The sequence below is a fragment of the Propithecus coquereli genome, unplaced genomic scaffold (genome assembly GCF_000956105.1).
Source record: "Propithecus coquereli isolate 6110/MARCELLA unplaced genomic scaffold, Pcoq_1.0 Scaffold413, whole genome shotgun sequence".
NCBI lineage: Eukaryota > Metazoa > Chordata > Mammalia > Primates > Indriidae > Propithecus > Propithecus coquereli.
Genome location: NW_012149875.1, coordinates 741,035 through 759,906, shown reverse-complemented (window position 1 = coordinate 759,906; position 18,872 = coordinate 741,035). Strand labels below are relative to the sequence as shown.

General features: G+C 43.4%; 1 protein-coding gene across 1 annotated transcript in view; it reads left to right on the top strand.

Annotated features, from left to right (window-relative positions):
• The window catches only part of SEMA5A (sema domain, seven thrombospondin repeats (type 1 and type 1-like), transmembrane domain (TM) and short cytoplasmic domain, (semaphorin) 5A), a 410,707-nt gene that overhangs the window by 284,606 nt on the left and 107,229 nt on the right, over positions 1 to 18,872 (top strand). The window contains exon 12 of the mRNA XM_012653137.1: positions 6,902 to 7,109. Within this exon, the coding sequence (XP_012508591.1) occupies positions 6,902 to 7,109 (208 nt within the window). The remainder of the gene's footprint in view (positions 1 to 6,901; positions 7,110 to 18,872) is intronic.

Genomic DNA, 18,872 nt, shown 5'->3' with positions numbered 1-18,872 from the left:
ATTTTCAGTGAACAGTGCTGTTCTAGATAAACCCTTTTGGCTCCCACCTCTTCACACCAGTGCTCAAAGGTTTTGTGGGTGTTTTAATCATTGCTGCTGCTTCCCCAGGGCCCACATGAAGGTCGCTCTGTTCCCATGAAGTGCGCTAGGAACTCATCCTGACAGCTTCACTTATTGCCACATTCTGCTCTAAGGACGGTATTTCATTCAAACCCCAATTTTTTAAAATATATTTCCTGCTGAAAAACACATTTTTCTTTTCAGTTACTCTTCCCATAGTGGGCTTAGTTACTCACTCGTCCCAGGGCTTGGACACACTTTCCGATGGGGAGAGGTTGCTGCAACAAGTATTTAGTGGCTCATTTCTTGTGGCTGGAATTCTTTGGGGGAATTTCCTCTTGTTCTTTTCAAGTTACACTCCAATCTTTTAATAAGTACTGTGTAAATATTTCTTCCCCCATGGTCACATTTAAAATTGAATTTACTACGATTTTGTGTGACAATGTGCAAACTTTACCTTTTAAACCATTTCGTTTATGACCTTTTCTTTTTCCTTTGGTCGTTTTCCTAATGGCTCAGATTGTTGAGGTTGAAGGGCCCGTCTCTGTTACTTCAATAATCCAGTTTTACCTTTGCTTTTTCCATATGCCACCCTTTACTCCTGGTCTCCCTTGACTTCAGCAGAAACTGACATTAAGAATAGACTAATGTCCAACAAACACATGAAAAAATGCTCAACATCTCTAATCATCAGGGAAATGCAAATCAAAACCATAATGAGATATCACTTATCTCCAGTGAGAATGGCCTTTATCAAAAAGTCCCAAAACAATAAATGTTGGCATGGATGCAGAGAGATAGGAACACTCATATACTGCTGGTGGGACTGCAAACTAGTGCAACCTCTGTGGAAAGCAATATGGAGATACCTTAAAGAGATACAATTAGAAGTACCATTCGATCCAGCAATCCCATTACTGGGCATCTACCCAAAAGAACAAATGATACTCTGTAAGAAAGACACCTGGACCCGAATGTTTATAGCAGCACAATTCACAATTGCAAAGATGTGGAAACAAGCCAAGTGTCCATCAATACATGAGTGGATTAATAAAATGTGGTATATGTATACCATGGAGTTCTATTCAGCCACAAAAACAATGGTGATCTAGCACCTCTTGTATTATTCTGGATAGAGCCGGAACTAATTCTACTAAGTGAAGTATCCCAAGAATGGAAAAACAAGCACCATATGTACTCACCATCAAATTGGTATTAACTGATCAACACTTAAGGGCACATATAGTAGTAACATTCACTGGGTTTCGAGCAGGTGAGGGGGGGAACAGGAGATGGGTATATGCACATGTAGTGGGTACGGTGCACATCATCTGGGGGATGCATACACTTGAAGCTCTGACTCAGGTGGGGCAAGGGCAAATACATAACCTGAACATTTGTACTGCTGTAATATGCTAAAATTAAAAAAAATTTATAAAGAAGAATTGTTTAGACTCACAGTCTAGTGATCTGTGCTCGGGAGAGTTCTCCCCTTACCTCCAGCAAGCACACCAGTGAAGCCTTTTTTATTCATTCAAGGGCTGCTCTGGTGACAGTGCATTGCACTGTCTCATTTCTTTGAGCAACCATCCTTTTTTCTTAGTCCTAAAAATACTGACATTTATGTGTGCACACAACTTCCACTCATCTATAGTTATTTGAGTTTATCTTTGCATGCCTCCTCTTTAAACAAATAGCATAAGGGAGCAGGAATGCCAGTGGCTGTGTTTGCCTGAGAGCGCCTAAGTCCTCCTTGTACATAGAGAGGGAGTGAGGTGCCAGTGACCAGGAGAACACCTTGTCTTCTGACACAGATGTGCCTGTCCTTGACCTTGAGATGGGCGGCAGGTGGCAGCTTCCAATGGAGCAGAATGCTAGCTTTCGTCTTGTTATCCCAACTCGTTAAGTTTTATGATTTCTAGAAGAGGTCATGGAGAGGAGCCAAACAAACTAAGTGTAGTTACCTCTTTCTCTTCCGTATCGGGCTGCTTTATAATTAATGTTCACTTTGGGGTTCGTTGCTATAATCCTTTATCTTATTCATCAACCCTGAAGTGAAAGTCATTTCATGACTGACCCCTTACAAAACTTTGGAAGTGTAGTTCATAGAAAACATAGGTCAGTTCAACTCTCTGAAACTCAATTTCTTCTTCCATAAAATGGGAATATGCATACATGTATTGGGTACATCTTCAGTAGCTTGCTGAGATGAGCAAATGAGATGTGATAAAATGGGGCCGTAAGATTTAGCAAGTAAAAATACAAGGTGCTCACTTAAATTTGAATTTCAGATAAACCATGAAAAATTTTTTAGTATTGGCACGTCCCATTTGGTATTATTCATGGTTTATCTGAAATTCAAATTCAAGTGAGCATCCTGCATTTAATTTGGTAACCTTAGTATGTAAACATGTTTACTGTTTTGCTAAGATGGGACAAATGTTATTCGGTATAATGCTAATGGCATTTTCATACAGTTACAATTGTTCATGTCTTTTGAATAACAACTGCACTGCCAGCTTTGATCAGTATTAAGTCTCACAGTGGCTGTGTCCCTTTCGTGATGAATACCTAGAGTTTACAGTTTGTGAGATAAACTACAAATACCTGACACTCTAATCTGTGCCCATGACATAAATAGAAGTGGACATTTTCATGAAAAGGCAAATATTACGAGAGCGCCAACACCATGTCCATTCTGTGTGTCCCGCAGTTGGTGCCGATTCTGTGTTCCCACGTTGTGTTCTCCTCCTCTCTGTCTGGGGAGCAAAGCTGCAACTGGCAGCAAGTGCTGTTTTTTTTTTTTTTCTTTGCTGATCGCAGAATGTTAATGATTAAGAAGGTTTTATGTATTTCTGGCAGATATTTTTTCCTGCAAATGATGTTGATTAGAGGATTGAATTTCAGATGTGTAAAAGGTGTGTGTGGTTTTATTTCCCATGGCAAATTTTCAGAGTTAATATTTTGTTGGATGAAACTAATTACAGTGATTTTCTTTATTCATGTTTAGTTTATGACACTTTAGGTTGATTTCCGGCCATATTAGGGAAATACATGTTTCTTGTATTTCTTGTTAGTCACCTTCACGCAGACTAACTCCCGCTAAAGATCATGAATGGGGAAAGTATTAATCGGCGCTCTTTAGCAAATACAGGAGTAATAATGACATTCTCATTCCAGTCCAGGGTGGCCACTCTTCCTTCCCTCCCTTCCTCTCTCTCCTTCCTTCCCTCTTTCCCTCCTCACCTCCCTCTCTCCTTCCTTCCTTCCTCCCTTCTCTCATTCCTTTAGTCTTTCACCAGCACGTATTTACGAAGCACCAAATCTCTACCAGCCCTAACAGTAGCCACTAACATACATCAGAGAACAAAACTGACATAATTCCTGCCTCCATGGAGCTTAAAATGAAGTGTAGAAACCACAAAACAAGTAAATCAGTGGTTAAAACTATGATAAGTATCATAAAGTAAAAAACAACAAAATATAAATAGCTTTGAGGGTTTGATCAGGTGGCATGTTGCATGCTCTTATATCAAACAGATGTTGGTTTTTTGGGTTCTCTTTTATAAGCCAGGTTCTGTCTTTTTGCCTCTGAAAGAAAAACGGCATTGTCATTTGTCACCTCAGGCAAAGGAACTGCTTGCAAATGATCCGGGCAGTCCCAGGCTCTTGGTGCTACAAGTGCTTCCTGGTGGCTGATAGCTGGCGCACAGGCTCAGGTGAGGGTGGAGTCAGAGGTCAAGAGGGGCCAGGTCCAGCACAGCCCATGGGTGACACAGGCCCTGCTGTAACCTCAGAGAGCCTTAGGCAGGAGAATGGGGTCATCAGTTGTGTGTCCTGAGGCTCTAGACTCAGTGGGGAGAGAACAGTGAGTTCTGGAGAGTCCAAGTGGGATAGGAGCTCTAAACTCAGGTAATGGGAGTGTGAGGTGACAGGAGGTGGTGGGTGAGGACTAGGCGAGCCTTGGATGGGGAAAGGAGGGCCCAGTCCTCAGCATTGGGGTCAAGGTGCTACCCTTCCTGAGGTGAGGTCACAAGAGGTGGGACAAGCTGGTGGGAAGCACGGTGAGTCCCGACAGGCCTGTTGAGTTTGTGGCGTCACACCCCCTCTCTGGGGTTCAGCAGCACATACAGGGCCCGCAGTAGGCAGGGAGACCCCGGCTGTGAAGACAGACCCCTGAGGGTCACCACGGGGAGGTGAGAAGACTACGGCTCCGAATGTGTGAGCTCAGAGCAAGGGCACGGTGCGGGCAGGGGAAGAAAGGCTGCAAGGACACAGGGAGGGTCCCCGGATGCTGAGCCTGATGCCAAGGGAAGGGTTTTTTTTGGGGGGGGGGCTCCTCACATGACCCGATGCTGCAGAGTGTGAAGGAGACACGGCAGAGCCACGGACCGCGGACCCGCACAGGAGCCCACGCTGAGCGCCCTTCTCTGAAGCGCCAGGCCCTGCGGTGTCGTTAGATCCCATCAGCTGGAGAATGAGGTGCAAGGTGTGCAGACATCGCTCTGAAAGTCTGTGATCAGTGGTGGCTAACTCTGTTAAGTCAATTCATGAAAGAGGCAATTTTAAGTCAACTTTTGAAATTGGATTCTTTGCACAATCGGTTAAGAATTTGAAGTGCGTATGAGCATATTGACATTTGGATTATTGTTAATTTGGGCAGGTTTCTCAAGTGATAATCCATGAACAAAATAAATAATAAACAGCAGGAGTCTTTGTTAGACTCTTGAATAGGAGTTAGTTCTGTAACCTGTGTTTCCCATGCCACGCTAGGCTGGTAAAAAAAATAGTGTGACAGTGTGACAGCAGCCACAGCACAGCGGGGTCCCAGCTGGGTGCCCCTGCTCTGCCCCAGCCCACCCCCACCCCTGAACTGCCGTAAGAGCTTCTGTTCCCCCCAGGGTCTCCCACGCACGCTCTCACAGGAGCCTGGCTGCTGCTGCTCCCTCCTAACCTCTGGTGTGGACGATGGCCCCTCTTGCCACTAGGTCCCAAAAGGTGGCCACAGGATCTATGCACGACTCTGCTTCGTAGAAGGCTGACACCTCCATCTGCTGGCACCTGGTGGAGACCTCCTCTCAGGGCCTCATGACGGAGACTGAAGTCACATTCCCCGAAGCTGCCTTCTTGTCCCTGTCGCTGTGCTGGTGCTGTGTCAGCTCACTGATGCTTTGTGCTTCCTCAGGCAGGAAGACCCAAGACAAGCTTAGGAACTGTGGTCTCCATGTCAAAATTAAGTTGAATTTTAGAGTAAAGACATAATTTTTTTCTTACACACTTATTTTCTGTGAGCTGTGAATTTGCTGAAATATCTGCTGGTTTACTCCACGGCTGTCCCCTTCTCTTCTCTCTCCCCCTCTCGCTCTCCTGCACACAAACAGGACAGGCACCCTCCGTGACAGCAGGTACTGAGATTTTATCTTCCTAGCATAGAGCTACTTCACTCTATGCTTGACCTTTTTCAAAAGTAACGCGTTTAACTAGCTAGCTTAATGTGAAATTAAGCAATTGTCTGCTAATTCTGTATACATAATTATTCAGCTAGTTCACAATCAATAAATGTTCATTAGAGATATTTCAGATATACATTTTTAATAAATCTGGGCTAATATATGTCTGCATAGTATTTTATCTTTAAATGCAAATAGCAGCCTGAGTCTCTAAGGACTTTCACAGAGATAGAAAAATTTAAAGTATTTTTTGTCCAAAGTCTTTTGCGATTCATTGTTTGGTAGAAGACCTTGAAGCCAAAGATTCTTGAGTTTACTTGTGATTATATAATAAGTTCTTAACGTCATTTTCTATGTTTGCAAAATAAGATTTGTGATGATGTGTTGAAACTGAGGATCATGGTGGATTTTATTCAGTTAGTACGTTCAGGATGACTGCAGGAACTTGGCCGTGAATCTCAGAGGCGCTGCTGGGAGGCTGGGTATCACGCCCTGGGCATGCAGGCCAGCATTGGGGTGGGGCATGCCACAGGGCACCTGGGAGAGCAGTGCAAGTTTCAAATCTGCGTCCCTGACACAGGTGCTGGCTGTGCTGTGCCCCCCATTGGTGTGCTGAAGGGTTCCACATCCACAGATGCCTGTCTGGGAAGTCTGTGCGCTTTAGGGGAAGCTCACCCTCGGGCAGTGCTAATAGTCAAACTTACAAATATATGTATAAACACCCTGGGAGCAGGAAACCTGGGAACAGGGGTAGGGGCTTGGATCAGGTCAGAATCAAATGTTCAGAAGCACAGAAGAGAAGAATTAGGGGAGTTGAGGCCAAGAAAAGCATTGCAAAGAGCAAGCACTAGAGAGAGAGAGGGAGAGAGAAGGCAGACAGAGGAGGAAGAGACGGGGAGGCTTTTTTTCCCGGGGCGGAGGGAGGAAGGTGCATCGCGGTTGTCCTGATGTTTGTGGTTGCCTGTCACATGGTGTCTTCCCTGCTGGGCATTGATGTTAACACCTCTGATACCGGGACTCCAAGACCGTCCTATGAGGATTTCTCCTTCCTGGCATTCTCCACAGGTGTCACAGAGCTTGCTTCTTCACTTTCTCGATCTCTAGACTTGCAACTGGAAGAGGCCAATGGTAGACAATTAGTTCGCATCCCTGGCTATGTGACAGCATCACAGGAGGACTCTAAGAAATCCTGGACCCTGGGACCCATATGCAGTGCTGCTGGTTGAATCTGTCTAGAGTGGGGCCCGGGTGTCCTGTTTTTGAAAGGTGCCCAGGTGACTGCACGAGCTGGAGATCCATCCACTGCTGGCACGCGGCACGCTCTGCTTAACCCGGGAGTGGCCTGTGAGACCTGCTGACCTCATTTCCTTCTCTCCCTGTGGCCTTTGCAGATTACGGCACCATTAAGAAGGTGCGGGCGCCCCTGAATCAGACCTCAGGCAGCTGTTTGCTGGAAGAGATCGAGCTCTTCCCCGAGGGGCGGCGGGAGCCCGTCCGGAGCCTGCAGATCCTCCACAGCCAGAGCGTCCTGTTCGTGGGCCTGCTGGGACACGTGGCCAAGATCCCCCTGAAGAGGTGCCAGTTCCACCGCACGCGCAGGTAGGGCGTCCCTGGGGCTGGGACGCGCTGGGCCTGAGATGGGCCCACCCAGAGACTGGGCACAGGAGCCCGAGGCTCCAAATCCCCTGAGGCTGATTAGCCTCTGGATCTTCGTTCTGCGAGGTCCTGCCTCCCAGGTGCAGAGTTCTCCTGCTCCTGATTTACTGTGATGAGAATAACCTGCCCCTTCTCCATGCAGGAGGAGCTGCGTTCTAACGTCTGCAAGGGGGCGTCAGGGTTGTAATAAATTATTCAGTGCATTAGAATACTTGGTGATAATGCTGATATTTGGTGTTTCTGAGTTAATCTATTAATCTGGCACAGGTTATATTTTATCTGAATATAGATATAACAAAAAATATGATAAAGAGTGTGTCCTCCTAGGCCAAAGCTCTTATGCTGAAAACCCCCTGAGAAGAAGGAATGATGAATGTTGATGCTGCGGTACCCCCTTTCCTGGGCATTCCCACCCTGTTGTCCTTGAACCAGCTCCCTTGGGGTGCTGCCCCCCTCCTAAAGTTGCAAGGGGGTAGTGAAAGGAATTCCAGCAGGCACAGGGGAACACAAGGGCCATTGTGCCTTCCCTCACCCCCAGCTAGTCTTCCCATCTTCTGTGGGGCGTCCACTATGGACCACAGTGGTGTTTGAAGCTTAATTTGGAAACATAAAAGCCCGGGTGCTTAGGAAACAGAATAGTACTGTATACACCATACACTCGGAAAGCGCTTTAATGTTGGAATTGCATATGTACCCTGGCCCCTGACAAAAGACTGCCCTTGGGGAAATCATAATCTCAAACTTTCTCAGGGATCCATACTCTTGTTTAATTCCCCAGAGCAGTGCATACTTGCAGATTTGGTATAGAAATGGTCTTTTTTGACATATTACTCACAAATACCTACCATACACAGGCCCCTCTTTCTCTAAACTAGGTGCTTGATGCCATCAGCTTTGGAACTTACTATAGAAGCTGCAATTCATTGTACAGTCCTATTCTTGCTATTTCTTGATGCTAGTCACTGAAGTACTTCTGAATTCACTTTCTCACCTAACACATGTGAACTGCTGTAGAATCATATGGGATAGTATGTAGAGCATAAAATTTAAAGCACTGTGCAAAGTTGGTATTTTTAGGTAGAAGGAAAGGTCTTATGTGGAATCACTACAATATACCTTTTGAGATGATTCTAGAAAATGAAGTGTATAATATAATGCCTCCTTTGGTATCAGAGAGAGTTGAGGAATAATGTTAGGAATCTCCCAGCTATAATAATAATAATGCTATTGTGAGCATTGATAATACATAGTAATATTTTCTAGCAGCCATCTTTTATATATGTCTATTTCCTAAATTTAACTAATGGCTGCTTGAAATTGTTCTGGTTTGTGTTCCCTGCAGGATTAGTGTAGGGCAGGAATTATTCTTCCCCAGTTACTAATGGTTCCGTGAGTGATGGGGAGGGCTGAGGTCTGGCCAACAGGATGTCACAAGTTGGAATGCATCTGGAAGGGCACAGCCCAGTGAGCTCTGACTTCTAATGATGACTTCTTTGGAGATGACACAGGACAGTACAGAGGAAGACACAGGCCTGTCTAGAGGGTGTTTCTGGTGCCAGAACGGGAGTGTATGGCTTGCAGAGCACGCAGCCATTTGCCCTTTTCATTGTGCCCTGCTTTACTGAGTCTGGGTTGCAATAGCTCAGCTCCTTGTACGTGCCACTTAGGAAACCAAGTCTGGCATCAGGTCGGCGAAGAGAGGTGTGGTGTGGCTGGTGTCTCTCATACAACTGCACTTCAAGCCCAGTTACAAATCCATAGGAGCCAGTGCCACCAGGCACCGAGGCCCCAGAGGAGTTCAGTTTCCTCTTTTCTTTCAGGGAGAATAAGGCCCCTTGTCTGTCTTCATCGGGCTCCTGAGAGGAGAGAGTTTTACATTTATATCTGGAGCTGAATCTCCCTGCTGTTCACTTGTCCACCTGCTCAGAGAAAAGCAGTGAGAAATTATGACATCATTGTCAACTGATAGACTGCAGTCTTCTGTGCTCCCGCACTCAGAGGGGGTTAGTTTGTGTTTGACCCTTTAATATTCCATTGAAATAGAGAAAATCTATTTCAACCCAAGTGTTTCTCTGAATTCTTTCCAATGTTTAGCTCCACTCTCCTCCTCCTGTAGAAAGACAGGAAAGCCTCCCCACTTAACACGCCTCGGAGAAAAGAGTCTTCTGTTAAAAACTAATAGCCGTATGACCAGTTTTTTAAAATGAATTACAGGGAAAGACAAAAGCAATTTTAATTTTCCAGAAATATGCCTGAGGAAGTACACCTGATAGGACTAGGATAATAATTGGATAGCAATTGGATGCTAATTTCTTTGCCAACTATACTTCCCATAGTAGAATATCAGCAATTTTATTTATTATTGGACAACCAAATTTCTAAATAAATTTTGAAATATTCAGAAAGATAAATTGATCTTAATTAATTACTTAAAATATTCAATAAAATAAATTCACTTAATTAAATTGATTGAATTACCTGTCTCCTTCAAAATCATATTTACGTTTTAACATTTCTTGAATATCTCTTTTTCAAAGGCAATGCACAATGGCATCTATTAAAACGTTTATGAATGATAAAAATTGATACAATTGCACAAATTTCTTTTCCATGTCTGGCACTGTGCTAGATTTTATTACTGTTCTCCTGAATCATTATGTCAACCCTGCAGGTAAAGTAGCATTATCATCTCCGTGGTTCAGATGAGGAGATGGCAGCTCAGATTTTTGGTGTCCTTCCCAAGATCACGTAGCTCCTGAACATGAGATTCAAGTCAGAGCTGGGCCTGTCTGGCCCCAAGGCCCATGTTATATTTTTGGTTTGATTCTCTGCCCCTGGTACTGTGGGTGTCGCCCTCTCTGGTCAGATTTCGGTGGAAGGAGCTGCTTGGTTGCACTTTCCATGTGTGCTGCAAGGGGAGAGAGCACTTAGTACGTGGTCAGGCAGAGCCCAGGTCTCCTGACGGCTGCTCAGGGCTCCTTCCTAGTAGCTGCTGCTTTATTCTGCTTGCCACAGGCTGGATCAAGCAGACGGGAGGAGGTTTTGTACTGTGTTCCTGAAGCTTTCGAGATGAATCTCCATTCTTCTCTTATTCTCAAGAAGCTCCCGGGACCCCAGGGCACTGACCAAGCACCTGCCTGCACTGTCTGCAGTACCCTCATATCGTGACTCTGAATGAACAGTTTTTCCCTTGGAAAATTATTTTATAAAATAATATTTACTTCCTATTGTACATACCTAATGGGTACAATGTACACTATCTGGGAGATGGGTACACTGATAACTTTGTATCAAGTAGTACAAAAGCAATCCATGTAACCGAAGCATTTGTACCCCCCTAATATTCTGAAATTAGAAAAAAAAGAAAAGAAACACTGGAGAATCCAAATAAAGCCTATGGTTTAGCTTTTAAAAAGAAGAACAATATTTAAAAATTATATTTTAGTCAATTTTAACTTCAAAATGAATAAAAAATGTTTTAGCATTTGTTGGCATAGCCATTTAATAAATAGGATGACAAAACTGTTCCAGTGATAAAGCCAGCTCATTGGAGTTGGTGGTTGCCTCTGGGCATGTGAAATGCAGGAGGTCCTGCTACAATTCAGGCATGTCCTTTTTGACTCTAGGACTCACTGGACTCATTGAGCGACAAGTGTATAAGTCTCATGAAGTGAGTTGACGCTTGCTGAGTTTTGAAGAATGTGGGCAAGGCTGATAGGAGTCCAGTGTAAGACAAGGAAAGGCAGGGAGGCTGACCTCTGGGGACCGCCTCATGTGCAGCTGGCTCAGTCTGGGCTCCGCAGTAGTATCTTGTGACCTGTAATGTGGGAAAAGGTCTCCATGGAAGGCACAGGATGGGGCAGCCTAGAGCAGCCACTCACTTAACCCCCCCTGGGGTAAATACCAACGTGAAGTCAGAATCGGCCACTAGGAGGGAAACGAGACTCTGGCAAGGAGCTCACAGAGTCCCCATCTCACTGCCCCAGGAAGAACAGAATGACGGCAGGACGTGGGCTTTAATTATCATGTCTGAAAATCAGTTTGTTATTTTCCTCCCAAGAAAATACCATAGGCTTCTAAGTGGTAAGACTGATTGCAGCTCTTCAAGTCTAAGCAAAGGAAAGCGTGGGGTATGATGAGGGGAGGGCTTTGACGCAGACTTTTAAAGTCACTTTAAGGGTTTGTGTTGATGGAATCGGTGGGTCACCACATTTTCTCTGCAAAGGGCCAGACAGAAAATATGTTAAGCTTTGCAGGTATATGATCTTTGTTGCAATGACTCAACTCTTTCCTGGTAGCAGGAAAGCGGCCACAGACCATAATGAATGGGCATGTCTGTGGGTCAGGAGAGGCTGACGATTGATCTGGTAAAGAAACAAAGATCCACTATCAGCTTCAGAAAGTTTATTACTTTCACAGTGAAAGTAAGAGCAGGAAAGGTGTCAGCTCCCCGCATCCCTTGTCCCACAGGATGACACCAAAACAGTTGTAGAGTGGGGTGAAGGTGGGGGCAGAGCCTTTAACTTCATCAGAGCCTGGGGAGCAATGGGCAGCTCCCTTGTGACGCCTCCCCGGGACACAGGGAGGTGGGAGGAATGGCCTGTTGCAGCTCCTTGTAATCCTGCCACGTTGCAGGATTGTGGAGGACCGTGGGCTGTTCTGCCGAAACTTAGGCCAGCTGTGGCAAAGCTGCAGGCCTTGCCCTGTGGCCGCTGTGGAATCATGAACAGTCTCCAGGGCAGAACTTTCCCCAACACTGTGTTTCTGTAACAATTTAGGTGACAGACTGGAGTTAGCCCATGGGCTGTAGTTTGCTGACCCCTGAATTAGATTCTCATATGCCTTTTGAATGAATGAATGTCCTTTAAATATACACCAATTTATAAATTAGCTATTAAATGTATTATTAAGTTACATAGATTAACTCTATACCCTAATATTTTCTGAATATCATGCAGTGTTCTACTCTTTGGATATTTACTCAAATATTCTTCATTTTTTTATTTGACATGCATCATAATTTATGAGATAAGATAAACCTATCAGATTGTAGAGTCAACATTTGTATGTGAGGGATTGATCTGAGTCGGAGAGAGAATGTGCAAACACTCCTCAGTCTCAGAACAGAAACTGGAATTCCAAGCACAGTAGGTCAGCGTAGGCTTCATTCAGCCGTGGGAACATGCGGCTGGGCAGGGGGTCTGTGTTTCCAGGTTCTATGCAGCCCCCGGTGTGGTGTCCAGCTCAAGACAGGCTCAGTAAATATTTGGTGAATTAACAAATGGACCCTCTGCCTCTCTTCTCTTTGCTATTTTACTTCATAACCTGAGAAGAAAACCATAATTCTTATTAAAAATTAATACTCCCCTTACAGAAAAGTGTGGTGATATAAAACAGAAGCAAAAGGATGGAAACCCTTGGGCCTTGGGCATTTGTTTTGTTTTAGTGTTGCTTTATGAACTAAATGGAGGGAGGAGAAAAGCTGGGAACTGGAAGCATCACAGCCTAGGTATAAAATAGAAGAGTCACACCTTTTAAATTGTGCTTCATAAAACTGGAGGGAAAGATGGAGCCATGAAGAAAAGGACTGGCTCTTTGAGTATGTTGGCATCTGGTCATTCTTAATTCTGTTAGCCTATAGAAGTGTTATTATTTAAAAAAAAATTAACATGTTATTAAGAAAAATAGTATGTAAATTAGATTACTACAAGACATTTATTGTTCTAAAGGACAAAGTTTTAAAAGGTAGAGTTAATAGGTTGGCACCTTAATTAATTAAGTATTCTCTAAAGACAGCATCTGGCCCATGGGAAAAACAAGCGATGTATGTAGAGAAATTCCATGATCCCCGCATGGCCCCCAGCAAGGCAACTTCAGCCATTCTGTCATTAATCACGTAAAAATTCAGAAGGACATTTTGACATGTATTCATTTTATAAAGTTTCTCTGGTAAAAATGAATTTAATGTTTTCTAAATCTCAGTGTCTTGAGATTTTGTTTACGTTGGCTTTGGTTTAGCCTCTAAAGATTGAATTTTCCTTAGGTAATTCCTGCACAGTCAATTAATTGAACTTATTACATGACAAACACCAAGCTGGACCCTGCGTGTCGAGTGACAAATGAGGCATCCCTGACCCTACTGCCATGGGGCTCAGGGTCTAAGGAGAAATTCTGTCATGAATAAAATCCCCTGAATATCTGCTGTGGAATCCAGCCAAAGGGAGTTGGAGATACCGTACACTTTATTTAAAATCGATTTATCATTAAAGTTTGATCCTGGACTGATGCTAGGACCGAATCTCCTCACCTGATGTTCCTGTCCAATTATTTTTCAGGCTGTATCCGAATCTTAACCAGTGTTCTAGTCTTCCGTTTCCAGTAGCAAAGGAATTAGTCAGCAAGTTATGATACATCCATTGAATGGATTATTCTCTCATTGGGTTATTCTGAAGCCGCTATATGATGGCTGTGAAGACATCTGAATGGTTTCCAACAGTAACTGAAAAAAGCATGGCGACATTTTGTGTGTGCCATTGTTACAACTGTTCAAATACTAAAAAGAGGAAACAGTGCAAAATATATGCACCAAGATGCTTGTTACCACTGTGAGGCAGAGGTAGTAAGAGGGGTTTCGAGGTGGGCTTGGTCTGGAACGTGGTGTCTTCCGGTGCTGTGTTATAAGGTAGCAGCCCCGGGCCCCGGGCAGGGTGGGAAATCTCAACTCCTGAAACTGATTTTCTAAGAGAATGTGTTCTTGGTCTCTAAATGGCAGTCCGTGTTCTAAACAGTCAGTTACCAGCTTTTGTACTTCAGTTGGGAAACACAACTGAAAGAGTTCACAATGGAAAAGTTTCGTTATTTAACATCTACTCCATGGGCCTCCTGTTTGTGAGCTCCCAAATTTAAAGCCATATGAAGAACTCCACGGGAAAGCACGAGTTGCAGAAGTTTTCTTGGCTCCAGAGCCAGGCACCTGAGTTATCCCAAGCAGAGGCACCTGAGCTTCCCCTAAGATTTTTGTTTTTTGTATTTGCCGCATAGTCCAATGAATTCTTCAGGAGACGGCCATTCCCATTTGTCTGCAAGACGGCTTTCCTGTGGAAAGAGCATGCGCTCCGGGTTCAGGGCGTTCTGGATAAGCCTTTTGCTTGGTGTGTGGATCATGGGCAAATCGCCCAGCTTCTCTGCGTCTCTTTCCGCATCTGTGTGGTCTGTGCAAGTGTGTAACCAAGGCAAAGAGAGACGATGGAAGGGTCTGTAAGAATCAGTACAAGGCGATTCCTTTCCTTTCCTGCTTGAATACTACAGTCAGTCCGTGCAGGTCCTTCTGAGCTGGCGTTGCCCGTGAACTGTCCGTTTTCCTCACTGCGTACTACCTTGAAGGCTGGGTTTCACAATCTCCCTCTGTCCTAGATGTAAGTCAAAATCAAAAACGAATAAGCCAACAAAAAGAAAAGACAAAAGAAAGAAAAAAAGGGCAAACTGCTCTTCTGTGTGTGATCTGCCTTCTTTGCCCAGGTACACTTCACATCGCCTCTGGGGCTAAATGAAGGCAGACTGACCTGCCAAGAATTTGCTGTTGTGCCTTTAAACAACTTCACGTAGTCTGAGAGGTCCCAGGCCCCTCAGGCCAGATTCTGCTCTTTGCATTAAATTGTTCACTTGTCTCTTGTCTGTCTGGGCGAATGAGTTTCAGACAGTGGCTGAGACCCTACACGACCACGTTATGTGCCTGGGTGTGACCTCACCCGTTAGCGGGAGCCTCCCTCGGTAGATATTCAGTGATTCCCTGTCTCAGGTGAACATGTGTCTGTCCAAACAAGAGGGATGAGGTTCAGGCACTGATGGAGGCTACGCAGGGCGAGGTGTGAAGAGAGCGTGTGCTTTACCGTTACCACTGCCACGGGGGCCCAGAGGCCAGGGAGGGCGCCAGGGAATCCACGGTCAACATAGACGCCACCTTGCCACGACTATTCTGCTGAGACGGGTGGATGTTCTTCCCGTGGGGTGAGCTGTGCTCCAGGGAGAGATTCCTTGACATTACGTCTCATCCACTCAATTACGGGAAATCTGTTCAGTTAGATGAATTATAAGGAAACAGCAATGTGATTTTTTTTCCCTCTGTACATACTGCCTTTTAAGATTTTGTGTAAAAATTAAAATGTATTACTTGACACGTTCTGCATTCTTCAGGTGTAACTGTTGACCCTTAAACCCTATTTTACAGAAGAGTTTCTCTTGAGAAAACACGGGATGTGGCAAAGAAGGAACTGTGTCTTCATTTTTGTCCTTAATTGTCTGGGGGAGAGGAGACTGTGGGGGGGTCGAGTTTGGAGGTAGCTGTCATTACACCTGTCTTATAGAATAGAGGGTAGAGAAGGCCAAAGGACTGGGCTTCTCCCTCAACAAGTGGCCAGGGATTCTTTTCTTTCCTTCTGGAGCACATGGGCACAGCTCTTTCTGTCCATCACTCCTGGAGCGTATGCCCACGTCTGTGAGCGGCGAAGGGCCCTGTGCCTTCCTGTGTCCTGGCTTTGGTCTCTGAGCAGGATCCTAGCTGAGGCTGCCTTTCTTGGGGAGCTGCATCCTGGGGCCAGGCTTGGCCTTTCCAGAGAGATTTTATGTTTGTTCTAGAGAAAAGTTCACAGAGATTGAAGCCCAGGTGGAGGCCAAGCTAAACAGCTCAGGATTCGGTGCGTGATGAGGGAGGGAGACGGGCTGTCTGCATCGTGTCAGAAACCAAAGCTGGTGTCCCCAGTCAATCGCACTACTGGATTTCTAGTTCCTGGTATTTTAATTACTAATAACCTCAATTGCTAGACCCAGAACACACTTTTGGCTTGCTTCTTTCAAATACACTATTGCCTTGTCACTATTTTTTTTAAGTATCAATTTTCCTGAAGTGCTTCATTATAAAACATATCAATCTGGTTCACTTTTAGAACAGCAACTAGATTTCTGAGGAAAGTTTGATTGTTATATCTCCCTATTAAGATTTTAACTAAAAAGCATTTGCTTAGTATTAGTGGCAGTATATATCAATTATTTAAATTTAATATTAAAGGCAAATTGAAGTGCAAAAATTAGTCATCGTATTTAATCCATGTCATTTACTAATAGTCTAATATTGAATAGTTTTTAATAAACGAGAAATGTTAAAAGTTAATCACTAATTGAAATGTAGTTCATTAATTTCATCTACAAAATAATAGCACAGAACATGAATTATTATTGGATGCTCTCATGGATTTAGTATTTTCAATATAGAATGCTTTCACATACTCTAGAAATCCATAGCCTATAATAACTTGTAATTATGTTTATGGACTAAATAGACTAACTATATGCATCCACATCTCAACAAGAGTTTTTCTTACTTACTACCTTATACAATGTAACCCTCAGAGCAGCCCTTGGGAGTGGATATTATTCCAGTTTTGCAGAAGAGAAAACCAAAATAATAGATATTTTCCAGTTGGATTTACCAATTGAAAAATTTGTGAATGTCTCAGAATACATTCCTCAGGAAGGTTATTGTCTTCTTGGAAGATACTGTATTTAATGGCTGAGTAAATTCTGAAGTATATGGGAACATGGTGCTCAGCAATAAGACAGATCATAAAAATTATGGAAAGAGTGATTCGTAAACAGATGTTGATTATTACCACAATCATGGCAATGATAGTAGAAATTGATATTTGCAGTGTGGTTTTTGCCCAGTATTTGGGAAGCACTTTAAGGTGTGCAGCACTTGCAGTGAAACCCTAAATCTTTCCTGGGGCTCAAGGGCTCTGCCTATGTCCCTCCGCAAGCTTCTGCCCCAGCCCGGCACCAGCAGGCTCTCCCACCTGAGCGCCTTCCTGTGCTGCTCTCTCTGCCGCAATGTTCTGTGTGTGCTGACTCCAGTTGAATGGATCGCTTCTGTTGGTCCCATTGGTCCTAGTTTGAACGCCACTCCCTGTGTGTCCCCTCACCCCAGACACACTAAGTGGGCATTCCGCAGACTCTTAGGCCCTTTGGAGTTTACTTTTACAGCTGGTTGTTGATATTTATCAGTGTAAGGTTGTAATGTTTATTTTCTTAACTAAATGGCGAGTTCCTTGAGCTCAGGGACTGTGTCTGTTTTGTTTGCCACTGTAAACCCAGCACTCTCAAAGTCTAGCTTGTGGCAGGTGCTCGTAAGTCTGTGCTGAAACAATAAATCATGGAGACACTTTTAAAATCCTATGCTTAATGCATGCATCTTGGTATTTTGCTAAATGGCAACAATTCTTAATAGCAAAAATAAGCTGATATTATGTCACACTAATTGTGTGACAGAAACAAGCCAGATAAAAGCATCAATATTTAGAAAATTGGTTATGCATGGGCATCATGCTTGGTAATAATCCCCAACTTTCCAGAAACACAGTGAAAATATTTTAATGAAAATACCTATTTTTCCTGACATTCTAATTAACAAAGAACATCTGCAAATTTTAAAATGTAAATGAAGAATTTAAATATATTGATTTCATTGGCATGTAAAAAAGAAAGCAGATATTCATTCTTCTTTTAAAACAAAGGCCTGCCTCTAACTATATGCTTAGCTCTAAAAAAGGCTCTCGATAAATGTGTTTTCAAAATTAAATCTTCAGATTCTGATCAACATTGTTCTCTGAGTTCAGATACTTTCAAATACTGGACCAATATATAAAATGAGGATAATGTAAGGTTCCTAACAAATTAAGAAAAACTTTAAATTTAATTTAACAGTTATAATTGTACAATATATATTTATGGGGTACAAAATGATGCTATGTGTTTACAATTTAGAATGATTGAATGGAGATAAACTTTTATTAAAAACACTCATTACACAGGAAAAACATTTTCAAAGTGGAATAAAGAAAAGTCACTTTCATGGCGGCTGCTTTAATTGGAAACCCATGATTTTCTATGTAGTCTCTTTAAGAGACCCAATATCCAAAAATAATAACTTGTGATGATTGCTTTACTTAAAGTGTATTTTAAAATAAAAGTAGAGTTCATCATAATTTTGCCCATGGTGTGAAATATTTCACATGATGAAATTATATACATGTACATGGTATGTTTATTGAATGGGCATTTGTTTTTGTGTAGCAGTTTTAATATTTTAAGGGATAAGTGGAATGTTAAGAACAGGCAGAACCATTGGCATTATGGGAAGAAAGCTATGTTATTACAGGCAACTTTTCATTTAAAACAGCTTAAAATACTTCCCTCTAACACTGTGCCATTGTTTTAGGTCTCCAGGCAGCTTTTCAGGGGAAGCCAGGAGTAAAGTTAGGGAGTCTGTGGAATTTTTCCTTTTTAGGAAATTTAATTTTACCCAACGGCCATGTTGCTTTAATAAGAAACATAAAAAGGAAGTCAGGCCTTTTGAGTTATCCTCTTAAGTGCAGCTTTGCCATATTGACCCACTAACATGGGAGTCATGAAAATAGGATCATGGACAGAGAATTCGGAGGTGTGATATACATTGTGTCATTTCATCAATGAGTAATTACTCTCTGGTTTCACCCTAGGAGCGGCAAACATGAATGTGTTGCTTTTGGTTTGGTAAGACCAGGACACTCTCAGGTCCAATCTCATTGGCACAGCCAGGTGGGGTCACAGCAGGAAGTAGAAGGACCCTTAGTCCCTACGTCACCCAGGTCTGTCTCATAAGTCGACTTGAAGGGT